The sequence below is a fragment of the Sinocyclocheilus rhinocerous genome, unplaced genomic scaffold (genome assembly GCF_001515625.1).
Source record: "Sinocyclocheilus rhinocerous isolate Xijiao unplaced genomic scaffold, SAMN03320098_v1.1 scaffold1600, whole genome shotgun sequence".
NCBI classification, from domain to species: domain Eukaryota; kingdom Metazoa; phylum Chordata; class Actinopteri; order Cypriniformes; family Cyprinidae; genus Sinocyclocheilus; species Sinocyclocheilus rhinocerous.
Genome location: NW_015665129.1, coordinates 973,114 through 995,109, shown reverse-complemented (window position 1 = coordinate 995,109; position 21,996 = coordinate 973,114). Strand labels below are relative to the sequence as shown.

Genomic DNA, 21,996 nt, shown 5'->3' with positions numbered 1-21,996 from the left:
GATCTGCTCTCAGAATGTCGTGGACAGGCACGTGTTCCTTCGCTCACATAAAGAAAGGAGGAGCGCCTTGTCCATCCTCCTTCACTCATATAAGGTATATATATATATATTCAACATTTTCTTACATGTTAAAGAAAAAAGATAATAGGAAAAATAAGTAAAGGAATGAACAATAAGAAGTCAGATAGAGACATTATAAATGTCATTGTCCTCACAGGGGTACACAAAAAATAAATACATACATGTTGCACTTTTTAATACTGACCACACAATTTTTATTGAAAACGGCAAGTATGACAAAGTCAAAGGCCAGTTCAGTAAACCAACAAACAAATGTAAAAGCAGTCGAAAAAGGCACTTCAACTGCCAGCTCTCTTTGGTGCATTTGTGTTTCACATTGGAACTGTCGATCTTTAACCTCATACAATTTTGGCACCTGTTTTCTAATTAACTAACACAGAGTCATTGAAACAATGTATTTATTTCCCCTAAAACAGAATAAATAGGCATTGCAGGACAGTGGGAACTTGAAGAGGAGGGGGATTGCCATTCTTTAATGGTATTAGCAATGGTCTGATACTGTGAGGGGGTGTGCATTGAGATCACTTTCAAGCGTTGCATTGTCTCGCAGTCTACAGGGGACCAGGAGGAAAAGATGTCATTTAATGACATGCAAAGTCATTGTTGATTTTGTTGTGTAAGAGTTTTCGGCAATTGTTGGTGCTTTTTCATGAGTAAAAATTTCAGTGGGGTCTAAAAAATGTTCTGTTTCCTATTTAATAGCTTTTCTTTTACAAACAGCCTATACAATCACTTTTCCATCAATTCCTATCTAACTTAATTAAAATAATTAGAGATGGGTTGGACAATTCATGACACATTATACTGTTGTTAGATTGACAGATCATTGAGAATATGGCATGAATCACTGTATTCACAGGTTAGGCTTTGTTTGCATCATTATATGCATCACAGCAATGTAATTAAGCACCGTAACCATAGTTATTCACCTGTTCCTCACAATAGGTGGCATTCCACCCCACTGCACCACAAAATACTGCAACTATATGTACCTCACATTTGTTTGACATAATATCCAACAGAAAGAAAAAAAAACCTGAAACGGTGTAAAGCTGATTGTCTGTTTCAATTGTAGTGCTGTTTATATCACACAATATTTCAGGACCAATTTTCAACTGAAATACATTTTTTTTTCTGGTCAATTTCACAAATTCATCAATTTAATTCTCGGATATAACAGACACTGACATATTCAGTTCAGGTCTGCAGCCATTCTGAGATTATGTTGAATTTCCTTATCATGAGCAGCATTTTTGGTAACACTTTACATGAAGGGGTGTGCATAAGACTGACATGACACCTTCATAATCATGACATGACACATGTCATGAATATGAAGGAGGTTTTATGCATGTTTATGACAACTGTCATTAAGTGTCATTCGCTCAGTTATGTCATTTTTAATGCAAATATGACATTATTTGACCTAACCCTTACCTAACCCTACCCCTACCCTTACCCCTAACCATAGCCCATAACAAAGACATCTCAAACAATGTCATCTTTGCATTAAAAATTACATAACTGAGCGAATGACACTTAATGACAGTTGTCATAAACATGCATAAAAAACCTTCATATTCATGACATGTGTCATGTCATGATTATGAAGGTGTCATGTCAGTCTTATGCACACCCCTTCAAGTAAAGTGTAACCACATTTTTTAATGAACAAATTGAAGCAGGAAAATATATTTCAATTTCCCTAATATTGCACTCTGGGACTATGGCTTTCATTTGATGAGGACAACAGAACAGATGATATGTGACAAACTTGATTGTTTCCTGGTATCCATCAGACAAAACAAACCTCTCCAGTTGTTTATTTTGGTTTCTGCTGTATCTTTTAGCATTATTTTAAAGCTATTTAGCGGACTTCCATCTCCAACACAAGCATCCTTTATCGTTACGAGGCCCGTTTGTAGAAACAGCCTCAAATTGGCATGACATTTATGTGTCCCCCAGAAATCCTCCACCATGAAACATCATAGGATTTTTTATCCATGTTTATTTTAAAGATGGCAGGACATCAGTCCTTTCCTTACTCAGTGTGAAAACAGATCTGAGGTGAGTTGGGTCCAGCCTAAGTGATGTTTTGGTTTCTCTCAGGTTCAGGAGAGGGGTAGTGATGTTCCTCTAAGAAGGCTTTTTGGACCCTTACAGTATAGTGTTTGAAGATCAGTGACCTCCTCCACTTCGATTCTCTCCGTAGACCCAATCCAGTGTGATGAACGTCATGCTCATGCTCATAAAGATGAAGCCCAGAGCAGTGAAGCAGGCAGCCTGAAACACAAGAGCAGGAGCTTTTAATCACTACGAACATCTGACTAACAGGTAACCATAATAAAATTGCATTCTCTTTTGATTGATTTGAACCTTATTTTCATTCAAAATGTAGAGAAAGTTTAAGACATGCCTGAATTTTTGGTCTTGAGTTCATTGGTTCGCTGGACACGATACGGATGTAAAAAAGACCTGGGAGAATGAAGATCAAGCTCGGAGCAGAGGTTGCACCTATGAAATGAACAAAAAATGAATGACACTTCTAAGCTGAAGGTGTGGTCACGTTAGTGAAATTTGGGCAAAAAAGATCCATTTGCTAACTGTCAGTATAGTGTCAGTAGTCAAAGAGATGTAGGTAGCACAGCGTGCACAGAAGTCACTTTCAGTCATTTAGTCATTTATTATGCTTATTAGATTTTCTTGCAACTAAACTAAAACTACAGTAATGTTCTTTCACTGCATTGCAAGCACTGGTATTTTCTTTAAGTGCTTTTCATTATTTACTCACCAATGATGCCGAAAATGTCACGAATGTTGGGCACACAAATGACAAGCAGGTTGACTACGAAAAGGAGACACAATGCAATAGAGATGTGACGCACCCAGTGGAAGGGCTTATCAGGGAATAGAAGCTGAAGGAGGGCTCTACGAATCTGAAAACACAATATGACAAAGAAATTGAAATAATTTAAACATCTGCCCTGCATTCAAACATTGTTTACTGAGTCTTTCAACATTAAAGGGACACTCCACCCAAAAATGAAAAAAAAAAAAAAGTCAACACCAGTTAAGTAACATTTGAAACTTCTTAAACTGTAAACCATTGTTTCCGGCCAACTGTCTTACACGGGTTCATGAGGTCACGCTTGATGTAAGCATGACCACATTGTGATTTAAGCACATTGTGTGAAAGTGCTGACATAGTGCTTTACCAAGCTCTCATGAACCAAGCATATGACAGTTGGCTGGAAGTGCTGGATTATAGTCCAAAAAGTTGAAAATGGTAGTATATGTCTCACACATTCCATTCATTTCTCTTGAGAAGACATTGATTTATCAACTTTGGTCATATAGATTGTTATCATGTTCGGTTTGTGTGGTTTTTGAAGCATACACTTGCAGTATATGCACTCGAAAAAATGTATGTTCATCTGGGACCGCATAAGTGCGAGTATCATTTTTGTGTGGAGTATCCCTTTACATTTTGACAGTATGTTACAACATGGTTTTGTCTTTTCAGAAATATTAACCAGGAAAGCTAGTTGGATATCACCATGTAACTCTGTCAATAAAGAGTCTCATTACCGGGAAGAGCACAACAGGAACAGTCAGCGTCACGGCCACCAGCACGGCCACACGCACACACAGGATGAGCGTGTCCAGAGGATCCACCTTGCTGTAGGTGTGTAGAAGTTCTGCCTCTGTGTTTACTAAGAGATTCATATATATTGAGATTAACTATTATTTCTAGGCTGTGCTTAAATTACACACACAAGTAAACAGATACAGGTCCCAAAACTTGTTTATTTTGAAACAACTATGGCAGAGACAAATGTGAGTCTAGCCTATAACCAGACAGCATCAGTGATGCCTCGCTTGCAGCATTAGACAAAAGGTTTAATTTATAATCCAGAGTGCTTACAATAAAAGGTGAGGTAGCCAAAGATGGCAGTGAGCAGATACATGACAAACATCCCCAGGATGGACACGTTGGCAATGGCCTGCATGCGTCTTTTTGTGGGACTAGAAGTATCAAAACAACAATCATAAAAGGAGATTTATTTTTGACTCATGTCTCTCTTTTTGCAACAAAATAAGAGAATCTTCCTTTTAAACACCCAATGTCTTGATACAGTTTAAAAGTTTTAAAACCAAAGTTTTGAATGGTAGTGTATATTATAAGTGTCTGTCAAAAGAAATACAAACTGTTTTTTACACCACCATTATTATTAGTGGTCATGAATATTTTCATAGAGAGCGTGTGTTTTCTGAACGTACTTGCGCAGCTCGGTGTAGATCGGCAGCACCTCAGGGTGGCATACAAAAGCGAAGGCCAAGATGGGAACCGTGTAGGCTGTCTGCAAAATAACCAGAGTAACTGAAATTACACAAGGCCGTTCCCAAACTCACACAGTGAGGCGGTCTCACACCTGTGTCATCATACTGAAATTAGTAGTTGCTTGCTAACTTTATTTCCATCGACGTACTAAGCATTTCCTGTCTGTTTCTGTCTGACCTGGTGTGGAGGTCATAAAGAGTTAAACATGGTACTTAGAAATGGACTTCCTGAATAGATTCTTGCAATGATAAGGACAGTTCCTGACCTGCTGGTTGATAGTGAAGTATTTGGCTTCACATTCACCATCAATAGATATGTTTTCAGCAGTGTGGTTGGTGAAACCATCAAAAGGACAAGGGATGTTGAACTTCTTATAGATGACCTAGGGAACACAAACGTAAAGTTAAAACGACAAACAGGAGAGGACGAAAGCCAAAAATGAGACAAGGAGAAAGAGAGCCAGAAATATCGAAGAGTGTAAAAGAGTTTATAAGAGAAGTAGCAATGTTTTGAGTGATCTTTTGATCTTTTCACAAAAAGCCCACACACAGACCACAGCATTAAGCATTAACTTACTGAGATCAGGAAGAAAACCATACATGTCAGAGAGAAGCCACTGGTGTAACCCAAGTACCCTGCAACAAAAAACAGGCAATATTTCACAAAATGTTCATATTATACTATATTATCACCCAGCTCTATTCTGCTAATATGGGACTATAAGGCATGAAGATACGTTAAAATACTGTAAACATATATACAACGCTATACAAATCAATTTGACTTGACTTGGTTCTGTCACCAGTTCACTGTGGTTATTTCAGTTCGTTTATGGTTACAAATCAGTGCTTTCAACAGAAATCATTTACCACATTTAAAATCTGAAATAAAAATTTTAAATCTGAAAATTTTCAATTAGTCCCAAAACCTGCCACAAAATATTCTTTAGAACATCAATAAATCACACTGGATTCTACTTTAGGATTCTACATAAAAAGCAATGGATCCTTTTAAATGTGTTTATGAGCAAAGTAGATTGTGAGAGGACAATATTATGGACATTGGCAATGTGACAAGCAAATAGAAAGGATGAGAAAAGGATGGATTCACAACAAGCACAGAGCAGAATGGCTTACCAAGTTGTCTCATCAGGGCAAGGGGCAAGATGATTAAAATGGACACAATGATGATCAAATAGTTGCCATTCAGGAACCACTCACTTCAAAAAAGGAGAGAATAAGTTAAAGTGAAAAACCAGCCAACTCACGTTCTGCAAGGAACTTAGCAAATGTTTGTGTATTTCAACAACAGATGGGGGATTTGGATTGCTCTGAGGCTGGAATGTTCCAGCGGTTACCTTGGATGACCCAAAAAATTTTATCTAATTCTTGGCTAGATTAAATTAAACTCATTAGGAGAACACGGGGTTAAGCAGATGATTGTTTTCTCACCCACTGCTGTGCTGAAGGCCAAGGAAAGCCTGAATAACCAGAGGTAATTCATACTTCACAATGAAGAGGTAGCTAGACATAGCTGAAAGAAAGAGAGAGACGGATACATCAAACACAGTTTGGTCGTACTGACTCCCTTATACAGTAAATGGCAGATCTTTGTAGCTTGTAGACTAAGGTGACTTTTGCCTGTGGAGTATATATTATAATACCGCTGGCAGGACAATAAAACTTTTGTTAAATCGTCTGAGAGAGAACATTACGTAACATAGTGCTGCTATCATATGGACATATATCATTCCTCATAAAACTCAGGGACTGCTACTAAACCACTGTATTTTTAAAGGCTTATGATCATTTAAAAGCCTTTATAAATTTACATTTTCATGTCCTACTAACAGGCCAAAGTATAGAGAGATATTATTTCAATCTAATGGAGAATAATATATCATAATCAGTATAACTGGATCTGGTACAGTGTTCAACGAAAGAGTCAGCAAAAAGATACAAAGAAAAAAGGGAGATTGAAAATAAGATCAGAACTGACCCAAAACTCTGACTTACCACCAATGTTGTGCATTGTTATGACAAGAGCTGCCAGTATTTTTCCCGGGTGTCCAAATGCTCGTTTACCCAGTTGTTCATAAGCGCGAATCCCTGTACAGACAGGTTAGTGATATAATGATTTATCCTGATGGACTAACTAAAATCCTTATATACAGTGGGGTCCAAAAGTCTGACATCACACTGAAAATATGGCATTCAAAATTTAATTTAACCTGAAAATAATCAAAAAGCTTTAGATTAAAGATTTAAAGTTTAGTTAAAATTTTTAACGTTTATATTCAATTATGTCTTCATCATTGTCATTATATCAAAAGAGTGACAATAACAAGACATTCTGAAATGTGTATATATTTGATATGACATATATTATTATATTAATTATTTATTATTTACTCTCAATTCAGCTTTTCACTCAAATTGCTATAATGATTTTTAATAAAAATACTGTATTTAATTGAAATAGAAGCATTTATATAGAAGCATTTAACCCCACTGTACAAAAAGAAGCAATATTAAAAGTCTCTTTTTATTTTTATAACACAAACATTTTAAATAATGACCAAATCTCTTGAATCGGCCGTACCTACAACCCCTGCGCTCCTCAGCAGAAGATGGACAGAGTATGATGACATGACAGCAATGCAGGTCAACAAGATCCTGTTAAAACAGAACAGAAAAACATAAATGATGATTTGTCTCATGTAAATGCTCTATGTAGTTAAAAATATGTGCTAAAAACAATCAAAGATTTATATAATGTTTATTAGATCATTCAAATGGTTAGAAATTCCATGTACGGTCACTTACATTGCATCTAGTTGTGAAACTGAGGGATTTGAGGTGCATTCTGGGATACTCACAGAAAGAGAATGATACCAGTGTTGGACATGGCGTAAGACAGTCCCAGAATCCCACTGCCCATGATGGCATTGCTGAGGTTGAAGACAGACATTCCAAATGACGTCTTTCCTTCAAACTAGCAGAAACAACAGACACAGAGACAATAAAAGGGAAGGAGTGGGGGGGAAATAACAACCACAGATTCATTATAGACTGGTGAAAATCGGCTGCTTTATTAATATGAGCTTGATTTCTGCACTCACATCTGTAAACTGAGGGGGTTTTCCTCCATCACTCTTGTGTGGTAAAAACTCCTCTTGTTCAGGTGACTCTCTAAAACATATAGACAAAAGTCACACTCTATAAATGCAGCAATTATCAGGACATCAATTATGATGCTACAACGTTTAAAAGTCGAATGTGTAAGTATTGGTAGCGTAGCCTGCTTGTTCACTATAGTTAACTGTTTGGACCTTTTTCATTTACTCTTTACATTTATTGTCCCCTGACATTCATTTTGTAGGCAGTAAATGGTAAATCAGGGGGTTCAGTTCATAAAATTAATTGAAACCAAGGACCTTTTCCAAATTTTATGTCAAAGGTAACCCTTTTGCCTTACAAGACCCCCATTAAAATGATACAAAGTAATGTGCTTGAAATTTAAACAGCCCAGGCCCAGTTTATCATGGTGTTTATATGTACTAAAATGTGTCAAGGATGATATCACTTAATATGTTGATGTTGAACAGTTAACGCTGATTTGTTCAACCTGTATGGAATGCATTAATGTGACTATAAATCCAAAGTTATTTCTTGTGTGCTAATGAGGTGAAGGCTATGCTGTGGTATGGTGCTAAATTTCTCACTCCCTGGAAAAAAATATTTTAATGATGTTGCAATGCTCACATTTTCCTTTTAGGTTCATTTTAAGTTCACCCAAATATTCACTTAAAATAAATGTAACTCTGCTTATGACTATCTAGCGTAGCGTTAGTTCTGGCAGGTCACGTTAGTCAAGCTCGCATCAGCTGATCCCCATCAACCTATGGGAATACGACACCTATCTAAGCATTCATATATAAGGTCCCTCAGTATTATCAGCAATTTTTTGCATTGCTCAATTACCCTCCTCCATCCCCAACTCCTCCTCTGTCAGTCAGGATTCAGCCTTCTGATTCTCCTTTGAATCAGACTAATTCTAAAATGTGCACATAACATTATTGAACTTTAACGATATCTGCAATACATTTTATGTTGGTTCTGTTCTGTTTACCCAGGGGGGGTTATCGCTGCTCTCCCTGCTCTCATCCATGCTAGGCTGCATGGATGCGCAGGGAGTTCTTGCCCAGAACAGAACCATACCGCCAATCCAAACTGTATGCTAATTGTCAATCATCTTTGATGATAGTGGTCCTGACAGAAGTGGTGTTCTAGAAAAGCAGATGGTGAAGCAACCGAATAGTGTGTTTGCTTTTAGCATGAATCTGCAGGCCAATAGAAAATAGATATGTAGTGACAGATTTAGTGACACAGAAAGCGTATTCGCAATTCTGTTTTTAAAGCAAAATCACTTTTAATGAATGACACATACCCTTCTTCAAGTTGTTGAAAGTCTTGGTGGTGACCGTTTGTTAGTTTCTGAAGTTCCATGATGTATTATTTCTTTCTTTTTCTCTTTTGAGCAGTGAAAGTTGTGAAAAGTGGAGTGAAGCGTTTTCTCTAAAGTAGATCTGCAAGAAATAAATGACAATAAAAGCAGTTAAAGCAGACTAAAATACGAATGTCACTTAGTTAGCAGCATATATACAGTACTGTATTTACACTGATTAATACTAATAATACTAGACTAATACTTAGTCTATACTAATGTTACACAATTTTTGCAATGACAATCGCTACTTTTGAGCAGCCTTAACTCAGATACCTGAGACTATCAAATGCACTTTTTGACCCTGTCTTCATATAACTTTATATTTAGACATAATTTTCCTTAAAGTTATCCAATGAGAAGACCGTGAGTGCTGTCAAAATATAACTAAAGGTCCAGGAAGCATGAGGTCCATGTGTCTGTTTCCCACCACCTCTATTGTGATTGGCTCTTAAGGTTATGTTTCAAGTGGGGAAAGAGCATAAACATACACAAGAGATCTGTAATTCTGGGTTTATTTTGGATTCTTGCCTTTTCAATTGTGTAAATGAACATTCATAAAGAAACAGCTCCTGAGAAAGCAAATTTTTTAAGAGCTAATTTGACAGACATGTCAAACACCACACTTCTAGGAAAATTATTGTTCTGGTACAAAATGACGTTCACTATGTGTGTGAATTCACTCATGAACAAAGAGCTTTGGAACTGTGACTTCTTCTGTGCTCCATTTAGTCATTTCGTTACTCTAAAAGCATTGTGTACACTATAGTGACCGAAACTCTACAAGATTTAGTAGTATACTTCTTTTTTGTGTGTTGCTACGCCACTCATACCCAAAGGGGACACACATCCAATCTTTACTGACTGACATGAGTGGCCAAAACTGCCTCTGGAGAGACGCTACCTTTGACATTCTGTCTTTTAGCTTTTACAAGGACTAGAGGTCAGTGTTATTTTAGTATCACTGAGAGACTATTATAGCTTTTTAAAAATATTGTGTAGTGCAATGTGTAGTGATTACAGTCTGCACAGTATTGAATTAAATGTACATGTGTACTCTATCATTATGACTGACATCAGTCAAATCAACACTAGTATGTTATGTATTAACTCTATAGTGGTTTGCGAACTACTGATGGTTCAGATTTTGAAATCAGTGGGATCTATTCCATACGGCGGGAATCATGGTCGCATGTTAACAAACGTAACAGTATGTGACTCAAACAGCTCTACTAAGAATGTTTCTTGCAACGTGTATGCGAATTATCGCACAGTGTCTCGAAGACGTAAGAAAGTGTAAATGGAAAAAAATCCCTCTTCAAATGCCAGGGCAAATCTATCAGAAAAATGTAAACAAATATGAGATCAGCGTGTTTATAAGACCCTGTGGAATGCTGTGGGAAGAAGCAACAAGGTGAATTACTGTTGGATATGAAATACACAGTCACATTCAGCCATAAGTCTGAATACGTGGCTCAGTCTTCGGAGGTTTGTAAACTTTCCAGCAGCCTCTGGCAGCTGTAGTTCCCAAACTGCTTTCCGAGCGCAACCTTGTACACCCAAAACTTGATAAGATTTGTTGTAATAATACTGCCAGCACATGGTGATTAACGCTTTGGTCTTTCCTCAAACACACAACATCTTGTAATAGATAGGTTTATGAAATGAAAAGTAATTGAGTTTAAAAATATAATATGCTTTGAGAATGTGCAGTGCATATTTAGAAAATCTAAATATGATTATACATAATTACTTTAAGATACACATCTGGAAGATGTAAAAGCAACACAGCTCTTTCAAAAGCTTGTGACTCTTATTAGCTTCAACTGATTAATGGATTGTCACTATATATATAGTTTCCAAAATGTAACATTGAGTTGCCAGCCTGAGATGTTGTCCTTTTGTACTGTGGTCTGGCAAAATTCCACACTGTGTGGTAAAAGTCATTAAAGTGTCTGACCCATCAGGCTGAATGGTAATTCTGAAGTATCTGTAGAGTGGAGAATTGCATAATCTGTGATGTTTATGTAAGCCTGCACTGTGAAATCCAATAGTTTACCTTACTTAGATTTAATTAGTTATCTTTCACTAGTTGCATTCACTCATTTCCCAAAGTCATCTTGAATGTTGAATTCTCAATACAACTGAAATATTTGAGAGAACATCACATAAGCTAACTTCATAAATTGATGTTGATTTTCCTAAAATGTGGAGTTTTTTTAACTCACCATTATAGTGATTAGCGTTTCCATTGGTTGGGCACTTGGAACTTGGTTTATGTTACTATAATTTTCTTTCTGTTAATGCAGCAATGCATCATGAAGTCTGAGATATTTGATTTCAAGGGCAGAAAAGTAATAAATAGGTTGATTTTAGAAGATGACCTATCATTTTATTAAAGCATTAGTGACTCTATTGTGTGTGTGTGTTTATTAATTTTTGTTGTGCTGCTACTGACACAAGACAGCAAATAAAATTGTCAAATAAAATCAAGAACTGTAAAACAAAGCAACTGCATAATTTATTCATGCCGCAATGCATTCTGGGAGTCAGTGAGCAGTGATGACTTATACTAAGTCATGAGTAAACCTAAAGGAAAGGATCAAGTACCCCCTACAGTTATTTTTTAGTTACTAGAACTCTCGTGTAAGTAAACTATACTAACTAAGCATTTGTCAGTACAACATACTATTCCTATTTCACTTTACTTAGTTTTTTCAAGGCAATCGGTTTGCATGCTTTTTTTAAGTAAGCCCAACTAATTAGATTTTACAGTGTGTGGGCACATGAGCACAATTAAACAATCATGAAGCATTGTGGAAAGTTATAGCACCTTCTCATAAACTCACAATTATTATTTCTTGCCTAAACTCACTACTGTAAGACTGATAGATTTTTTTTTTGTAACAGTCATTTACGGCCATATATGTAAATGAAGAGTAAATTGTACAGTATTGAAACCTTGATCATTTAGGCTAGTAGAAACTATATAGAGATAGATCATGTACAATATGAACGTACAATTATAGTACATCGTAAACAATCAGTTTCATTGTTACCTAAAACTAAAATTATCAATCAAATTATTAAAACTATCTATCAAACTATCAATATCAATATCAACAAAGAAATATAAAAAAATTAATAAAACTGTCAACAGCACAAAACAAAATGACACAATCGAAAATTAAAATTAAAACAAAAAATATAAAAGCTATTAATACTTACTGTAATAGTATATAAATAACACTAAAATAACACAAGCAGTATTCAATTGACCCTATTGATAACATTCTGCGAATTGTATATAGCTGTAAAACTTCACTTTAAGGTTCAATTAGTTAATGCATTATAAACTAAAAATAAAAACAACACTTCTTACAGGATATTAAGGTAATGTTATATATAAAGTAATATTATATATTAGTAAAGCCTATGTAGAAATTAACATTAATGAAGATTAATAAATGGTTTAAGTGTTATTTCATGTAAGCTATTTCAGTAAATACTGTTAACGTATAGAACCATATTGTAACGTGTTACCAACAGCACAAACCACAAGTTTAACCAAAGACCATTATGTGAGCTTTAAAAGCAATGTCATGAGTCATAGTGTGTAAACTACAGCCAAAACCAACTGGACAACATTCCTGAAGGAAGGATTTGTTCATTTACTAAGTTCACTCTTAAAACAACAGACAAATGATCATTTCTCAAATATCAGTGACTTTAAAGGCATGGAACTGATTCCAACTTGCATAATTCTACAGAGCAAAGTCTTACTAAATGAACACCAAAAACCTTTTCATGGAAAAATCCTCTATAAATTTGTCAGCTGAAAAAAATGTCACACTCATGTATATGCCAAGAATTTCACCCTGAAGGCAGCTTGCCTACAGTCAGGAGGAGAAAGAGATTTTAACCTCTCTGTGACAAGACCACCTCATATCCAGCACCACTCCCAATAACTGCCTGTTCAAGTGTGACCAGACTGACTGTTACCTGGAGCAGCTTTTCTCCATGCAGCACTAGATGACTGTTGGTAATCCCACGTTCCCTGGATCTGATTTTTAGATGCTAAATGTTACTTGGCGCAGACAACCTTTCCGCTTCACTCTCAGGGAGTCATTGAGTTATTTGTTTAAACTTCTTAGCACTCAGTTAAAACATGCAGGTTGGGTAGTAGAGACATTATTGCGGGGCTGGGAGAACGAGAAAGACAGAGAAAGAGGTGGGGGAGGGTGGCAAAGAGAGGAGGGTGAGGTGTGCTGGGACATCGAATAATTTTTAACCCTTTACTCGCTGTTGCCGAATTGAATTTAAGAGATTCTCGAGACTTAACATTCATATAGTAAAGCTCAACTTTCAGACTGCAGGGAAAACAATGCAAAATGCATTTTAACATATCACGTTACTTACTAAGATAACCAAATGAGGCACAAGTAGACAGCTTTTGTGACATGCAGTCATCTTTGAAAACCATTTAAAAAGAACTATATGAGGTAAAAGAATATATAGCTACTTGCAATAAAAATAAAATTAGAAACAAATTCAAATGAATGCTGTTCTTTGATGAAAAGTTATTTTCTTTTCAAATAAATGGTTTTCAATATTGATAATAATTAGACATTTTTCTTGATCACCAAATCAGCATATTAGAATGATTTCTGAAGGATCATGTGATTCTGAGGGCTGCAGTAATGGCTGCTGAAATTTTAGCTTTGCCATCACAGGAATAAATTACATTTTAAAATATATTCAAATAGAAAACAGCTATTTTAAATTGTAATAATATTACACAATAGTATTGTTTTTACTGTATTTTTAATTAAATAAATGCAGCCTTTGTGAGTATAAAAGACTTTCAAAAACATTACAAATTTATTGTGACCCCAAACTGTTTAATGTTAGTGTATGTTACTTGAAAATAATGTAAATATTAAATTGTAAATAGTCATGTAAATATTAGATTTTATATTGTTATTATAGTTAATATCATAATTTATATATTTTCATTATTTGAATATTTACAACATTTTGGTTTACTTTAGTGTAATAGTACTAGATTGTAACCACTCTAATCTGGATCTGAAGCAAAATCATCTGAGAAGCATTGACCTAAAACAGTGTTCAAATGTACTTTTAAATCACATTTGCACACTAAAACCTACATTGCAGCAAGATTTGTGGATAAGATTTGGCAGGTAGCAGATCCCACCCTCTATACTATTTTCACCCACTCACCATGAGAGCTGAGCAACCATCTCTCCACCCATTTCACTGGCATTCCTCTCTTTGCCTCCATCCATTTCCTGTCGTTCCACTCTCAATTCTCTATAGACTCTCTCTCCCTATAAGTCAACATCTCACACTATTGCTATCCATTTTAAGGCCTTGGCTAGAGGTGTATTAGAGTCCTCAAATGCTCGACAGAGTGTAGCGTACTTGCCCATACTTGAATTTCCAGAGCATTTCCCAAAAGATAATATGATCCCTTCGCCTCAGAGGCCGCATACATCTGTGTGCCAAAACGCAGGCTTAGGTGAACTCGTAGTAATTTTTGATAATATAATAGCCCCAACAGAATGCATTTTCCACATCAGAATTACTTTTTAAAAACCCGAAAGCCTCAAAGAGTGGAAGCCAAAGTGAGAAGCCAGGTCTGGTCATTGTTGTAGACCACACAATGCACTCGCTGATCTCTCTGCAGGCTCATTTCCCTGTTGTGGCCATGTATATTCAATATGTCCAGGACATCCGTTTAAAAGAGCTACGGAAACCTCTTGAGGTTTATCAATTGTGTGGGTCACAACTTCGGTGTGTACATTGTGCCTTAAACGCCCCTTCAAAAAATCGAACACATTCCTTTTCATTTTCCACCTGATAATGATTTCCTCTACTTTTCCTTTCAGATAACAGTGGTATGTTAGCAAATATTGTGAAAGTGATGTTTTTTTTACACTCTAGCCACAGAACTTTATGTGCTTCAAAGATTACAACACAACAGGAAGTGCTTCACCTGATGTCAACAGCTAAAATTGGTAAGCAAAATTACATTATAGGAAGTCATGATCTCAGACGCATAAAATTAAACACTGGGTGAAGGGGCTGTTGTTCTTTGTGGTTAAATTGCCTTCCAAGCAAACAGCGGACGAAACACTGGCCCTGCAGTTTTAGCACTAAGCAACATTTAAGTTCAAGTTAACATGTTGAAATACTTTCTTATATGCAGAGACTATAAATAAGCCATTAACTACTGACGTGTTATCAATACATTCTGGTTAAGCATCCTGACTAACCCAACATAGCAACATTAGCACAACCAATGGCATGAGTTTAGGGCGGGGCTAAGTGTTTGGGCAGCAAATAGCAGATAAGTAAAGTGCACAGTGAAACCTGCTGTGTCCAACATCATATGTGCTGAATTTGACGAGGAATATACTTCTTGATCACTGATAAAGTATGTTCTTTTGGTATGCATTTGTAAAGCAATCAAGCATATTACAGCTGCAGTGCTGACATTGTCCTTTAAACGCTACATGCTACATAGAATAACCACAAAAATAATGCACTCGGGAGATAACAAGTATAATTTAACCATGATGAACAACATTCTTGGTATCAATTGCAGTTTCACTTGAATTGCATTTGAAAAGATGGCTTAAAGTTACAGTTCACATGGCCTCATTGGGATAACAAAGTGTCCACAGGGTGTGAAATTCAAAGTCACAGCAGGTGAACATCCGAGTATTATTCACCTATTGTTTCATGTGTATTTGAACAACCTACTCATCTGACATACTGCTTTTCACATACTATATACAGTGACAAGCAAAAGTATTTGAAACCTTTGGAATTTTTTTTTTTTTTGTATTTATTGGTCAGAAAAATTTAATTTGATCTTCATCAAAGTCACAAGTAAACTTTTTTGAACAGGGTGATAATGTGTCTTTTTTTCTTATTTTGTTTAAATATCTATTTTTCATTTAGTGTTGCCCTTCAGAAGCTATAAGATACGAATGTTTCATAGTAAGAACAATTTACTCTGATCATCATTTTCAAAAAGTTTACACACTCAGCTTTTAAACCTTCCTGAGCATCAGTAAATGTTTTTTTTTGTAATAGTGGTGTAGTTGAGTTGAATCCATCACTGGTCCTTACTGAAAATATGGGTCCCAAAATCATACAGTTACTGTTGTGAAAAATCAAAGAATGTGCAGAACCTGTAGGATTTTTCTACTGAACAGTGGGCAGTTCTTTAGAAAACTGTTCAGGAAAAACAAGGGATTCATGAACAACTATCAAAAAACAATTGTGGGTCATCCAAGTAACAACAAGTCACTTACTTACTTTTTCCACAGCACTGTGAATGTTTAATGGAATGTGTTCAGTAAATACATGAAAGATTATAATTGTGTTGTTAGCTTTAGCTTTTGTATATACTTGTGACTTGTGTGTACACTAGTGATCAAGATCAGATGACATTTTATGGCCAACAAATGTATAAATATTAGTGCTGTCAAACGATTAATCGCGATTAATCGCATCCAAAATAAAAGTTTTTGTTTACATAATATATGAGTGTGTACTGTGTATATTTATTATGTATATATAAATACAAACACATGCATGTATATATTTAAGAAAAATATGTTATGTTTATATATTAAATATATTTATGTATAATATAAAATATAAGAATTATATAAATATAAATGTATATACATGTAAATATGTTCAAAATATATACTGTATGTGTGTGTATTTATATATACATAATAAATAAACACAGTACACATACTGTCAGGGGTGCGGTGTATAATGAGCGCACAAAGAAGATGAACGTAAACAGTCTTTAATTAATCCACACAGAAGGTATCCACAGAAGGCAGGGAGGTAACACACGCACAACTCAACTTTAACACTGGACGAGGGAACACAGGACAGACTAGAGCTAAATACACAGGCAAACAAGGATAATTAACAAGACACAAGTGAACTGAATGACACAATCAGACATGGGGGAAAACTAGGTCACGGAGCACATGAGGGAAGAAAAACACAACAAACAGTCCTGGGGTGTGACAGTTCGCCCCCCTCCCGGAAGGCACGACCTCACGCCGCAGACACAAAGGGAGGGATGGAGAGGGACTTAGGAGGACAAATGGAGTGGAGAAGGGATGGTAACAGGGGACGGCGAAAGGCTGGCAGGAAGGTAGGCAGATGACCAGGTGGAGGTTCGGGTGGAGGACGGACTCCCGGGAGGAGGACGACAGACAGAGTCCAGGGAGGAGACGATGGAGGGAGGAGCCATGGAGGAAACAGGAGGAGCCAGGGTGGATCAGATGGAGGGATGAGCCAGGGAGAAGACAGCAGGGAGCAGGAGGAGCCAGGCAGGACCCAGATCCCAGCTAGGATGGCGGCCCACAGTGGAGCCGATGGAGGGTGGAGCCATGGTGGAGGAAGTGCTGACGGCTCTAGGGGGCTGACCGACGGCGGCGGAGCAGGTGGTGGTGGAGCCCAAGGCGGAGACGGAGCGCCGAAGAGCCAGAGTGATGGGAAGGATCCGGAGGGCCAAGGCTGAGCAGATGGCTCCGGCGACCGAGGCGGAGGTGGGGATCCGAAAGGCCGCGGTGGAGCCGGAGCGACAGAGGACCAAGGTGGAGCCAGAGCTGAAGAAACCGGAATGACAGGAGGAGGCAGGAGAGGGAGGGTGGGTGGGAAATCCAGACAAGTAGAGGGTTCAGGGATGGTGTGTGAGAACAGGGAGCTCCAACACTGGGAGCGCGGTGGACAGGGGAACGACCTCCGTGGTCGTTTCAGGACAGGAAGACAGTTCAGGGCTGACAGATAGTTCACAAATGGCCTCCATGGCCAAAACAGGTCTGACAGAGAGTTCAGGGCAGACAGACAGTTTAGAATATGAAGACGGGAGAAGGGCAGGTAATGCACAGTCCGCTGAGCTCAGCTCACCCTCAGCCATGGTGCAGTAGGCGGAGCCTCCCTCCGCGCTCTCACTGTCCATAGCGCTTTCCCCCGTGGCGAGCACTGTAGCCGGCTCTTTCACCTGTTCTGACGTCACGGGCTCTGGCTCCGAGGCAATCCTCAGCTCTGTCGTTCCATTGGGCGATGGCTCGTCGGTCGCGGTGGGCTCGGGCTCTCTGTCAGAGGTGGGCTCAGGCTCTTGTTCCGCGCAGCGGGGTGATGGTGGGCTGGGCTCTGGGTCCTGTCGCGGTGGCTCCGGCGACCGAGGCGGAGGTGGGGATCCGAAAGGCCGCGGTGGAGCCGGAGCGACAGAGGACCAAGGTGGAGCCAGAGGGAAGGAGGAGCCTGACAGAACCAGAGGGACGGAGGGACGAGGTGTAGCCGGAGGAGTGGAGTCCCGAGGCATCTGATGGTCAACGACTGACCAAGGCAGAGCCGCAGGGACGAGGGAGCCCGGCGGAGCTGGTAGACTGACGGGCCACGGTGGAGAGGAGGGAGCTAGGAGCCATTATGGAGCAGCTGGGTCAGTCAGAGGTGGGCTCAGGCTCTTGTTCCGCGCAGCGGGGTGATGGTGGGCTGGGCTCTGGGTCCTGTCGCGTTCCGGATCGGGGTAGGACGCTCTCCAGACACGAAACATGGCATCCCTCCAGCTCAGTCCTGTGGTGTCTGGGAGGTCCACAGGGTGATGGTAATTAGCCCCGATCCGGAACAGGGATTTCAACGTGTCTTCGTCGTAAGGAGACGTGACTGCAAGAGGAGCGAATCCCAGGGCGAATGATACACAGAGAATTTCGCCGCCCAATCCATAATTTTTTTTCTCTTTTGAGGTCCAGTGTTCTGTCAGGGGTACGGTGTATAATGAGCGCACGAAGAAGAAGATGAACGTAAACAGTCTTTAATTAATCCACACAGAAGGTATCCACAGAAGGCAGGGAGGTAACACACGCACAACTCAACTTTAACACTGGACGAGGGAACACAGGACAGACTAGAACTAAATACACAGGCAAATGAGGATAATTAACAAGACACAGGTGAACTGAATGACACAATCAGACAAGGGGGAAAACTAGGTCACGGAGCACATGAGGGATGAAATCACAACAAACAGTCCTGGGGTGTGATACATTCATATATTATGTAAACAAAAACTTTTAACAGAGAATTTCGCCGCCCAATCCATAATTTTTTTTCTCTTTTGAGGTCCAGTGTTCTGTCAGGGGTACGGTGTATAATGAGCGCACGAAGAAGAAGATGAACGTAAACAGTCTTTAATTAATCCACACAGAAGGTATCCACAGAAGGCAGGCAGGTAACACACGCACAACTCAACTTTAACACTGGACGAGGGAACACAGGACAGACTAGAACTAAATACACAGGCAAATGAGGATAATTAACAAGACACAGGTGAACTGAATGACACAATCAGACAAGGGGGAAAACTAGGTCACGGAGCACATGAGGGATGAAATCACAACAAACAGTCCTGGGGTGTGATACATTCATATATTATGTAAACAAAAACTTTTATTTTGGATGCGATTAATCATGATTAATCATTTGACAGCACTAATAAATATACATTTTAATGACCACTATAGTTGGAAAGTAAAGCGTATTCCTATAAACGACGCTAAAGAAAATGACACACTTCTGCTCTCCCATTTAACTTCGGAAGTTTTTAAAAATTCTTCCTTTGAAAAGTTTGCCAGGATCCCAATGAATAACCAAACTGACGTTACCAAGTTGAATGAAATTTGATGTCTCTATTCCCCGAATACATGACCTGGTTGCTCTTTAAAAGCTTTTACTGAATAAATCTTGGCCTACTTCTCACAATGCATTGGGTGTACTCTTACAAGTTGCGCAACACATTTTTGAATGTTTTGGATATTTTGAGCTCTTTATAGTCCCAATTTAGTCTAAAACGTATCAGTACAAAACAGTATATAATGCTGTTTTATTGATCAAGAAGACTTTGTGGAACATTTGAAGAACTGAGAGAATGAAAACATGCTTATACTGACAGTTTACATTCAACCTACATCTATCAAGTTGATTATCTAACATTGTCATGGGAGTTTAGCTAAAAAGAAACATTCCAATCTTAAATTCTATTCTAAACAACAACCTCACATAGAGAGAGTGACTTGTTCATTTTTTGTTGATATTTTGGGTGGGTACACTGCTCTCAGTCAACAGAAAACATTTCAAGACATAGTAAAAGACGTAAGAACATATATACTGCCGTCTATTTCCAATCATTCATCCCTAGTCCATGCAAGTCCAAATCAGCTATTGGCCTTTTATATCTGGCTCAAGTTAATTCTAGTCCTGCGATCGGACATATGATACCCGCATAACGTCATGTACAGTGTGCATAGAAAGATTTTCCTTTGCAACTCACACACGCTATTATCTTAAGTCATATATAGCCATATTCTTCACAACACTGTAGGGTCATTGAGGGGAATAACAAACTGTAAATCTCACTAACCCAAATTGTTATAAAAAGCTACCTGAAAGTACAATTAATAATGCAATCAAAGAACAAATTGTATGACTAAAAAACTTGTAATAGAACATAATGAAAGCTGTAATTATGGTAACAAAACTCTCCTAAGCCATTAAGCCTTTCCTGTCAACATCAGTTTGATTTTATAGACCATGTGCTCAAGTAATACAACAGACTCAGAAAAGAAAATACTCAGACTCTCTCACCCTTTTTAAATGGCTGTTGGTGTTTTCTCAAAGGCAGTGCTGGTGAAGCATTCTCTGAGAGCTTTTCTTGGTTGAGGTGTTGCTTTTTATCCCAGTTATTAAAAGGTTTAAGTAGAGCCCAAGAGAGAAAGAGTAAAAGGACAGTGTGATTCTATTGAAGGGAGTAAGGCAAGGGTGGGAAGCACAAGGAGGAAAAATCCTAAAGGGAGGGAGCTTCTGAATGCAGTCTCGAATTACTTGTGATGTCACATTCAACTCAAGCCACCAGGGGCGCAACTGCACATTTGATGAGGAGTATGCAAGACCAGTGTTGGCACCCCTCGGTATTCTAGCCCCTAACACTAACTCCCACAGAAAACTTTCTGCAAGTCAATGACCAAAAGCCCATTAACCAGCTTGTGCATGGAAGGGTACAAACTCATCAGGGGTGAAAAAAGTGACAAAGGTTCCACTTAAAAAAAAAACTTTAACTCCAGATGGTTGACCCCAGACAGTAGAACACTTCTGTTTAATTTTTTTTTTCAAACACATGTAATATTGCTCACTTTTTAGTTAGGTAATTTTGGAGGGATTTACAATATTTTTTTTATTATTATTCATTTGCCTCAAAGTTAATCATATTTTTGTACATTTTATATAAAATGAGAACACTATGTAAAATTAACTTTAAAGAACATCTGTATTACTTAATGTTTACTTACAAAGATAATTCATGGAAAATTTGCCATGCTTAAGTGGAAGATTTCTGCCACCTGGTAGAAAAACAAATACTATTAAAATGAATGTCATGGTATTCCCACTATGGCCACTAGATGGGAGCAGAGGATCATTCATTATCTCATTTACCATTTCCACTCCGTAATATAGCTCTTTTCACATGTTTTGCTTTTGGATTTATATTTAGACATTATAAAATCACTATTATAACATTTAAAAATAACTTTTTTTGTCAAAGTTCAACATTGTTTTGTACTGAAGTATGAAGTAGCAAGTTTTCTACGTGAATCACACAAATGACCTATTTTAAATTTAAAACAGCAATTTTTGGCGAAAGGTGGCTATTTTGTATCCTTGTTAACAACCTTCTCATTTTCTCTCAAATGTAAATCAAACGCCCATTCACAAACATATCATGACTTAAAGGGGTCATATGATGCTTTTTTAAAGATCATTATTTGGTGTATTTGGTGTAACAGAATATGTTGACATGCTTTAATGTTCAAAAGACACACATGGTTGCTTCAACACTAACTGCGGTTACTGACACCATGCCTTCTTTCTTTGCGTGCACATTTGCGGCGGGATTATGCAAATATTTCCACATAGTGGGGTAGATATGTGGGGGCGTGTTAGAATGA

At 38.0% G+C, this 21,996-nt stretch overlaps 1 protein-coding gene across 1 annotated transcript; it reads right to left on the bottom strand.

Moving 5' to 3' along the window:
* Nucleotides 1-1,722: 1,722 nt before the first annotated feature.
* On the bottom strand, nucleotides 1,723-20,851 carry slc38a5b (solute carrier family 38 member 5b). Its single transcript, XM_016542305.1, has 16 exons — nucleotides 20,639-20,851; nucleotides 8,873-9,011; nucleotides 7,545-7,614; nucleotides 7,302-7,417; nucleotides 7,025-7,098; nucleotides 6,439-6,531; nucleotides 5,875-5,956; nucleotides 5,560-5,642; nucleotides 5,000-5,058; nucleotides 4,689-4,805; nucleotides 4,363-4,442; nucleotides 4,007-4,107; nucleotides 3,670-3,794; nucleotides 2,873-3,017; nucleotides 2,498-2,595; nucleotides 1,723-2,364 (listed from the first exon to the last, which is right to left on the bottom strand). The coding sequence occupies exons 2-16, from the start codon at nucleotides 8,929-8,931 to the stop codon at nucleotides 2,260-2,262; spliced, it is 1,407 nt and encodes a 468-aa protein (XP_016397791.1). The 5' UTR covers nucleotides 8,932-9,011; nucleotides 20,639-20,851; the 3' UTR covers nucleotides 1,723-2,259.
* Nucleotides 20,852-21,996: the final 1,145 nt, after the last annotated feature.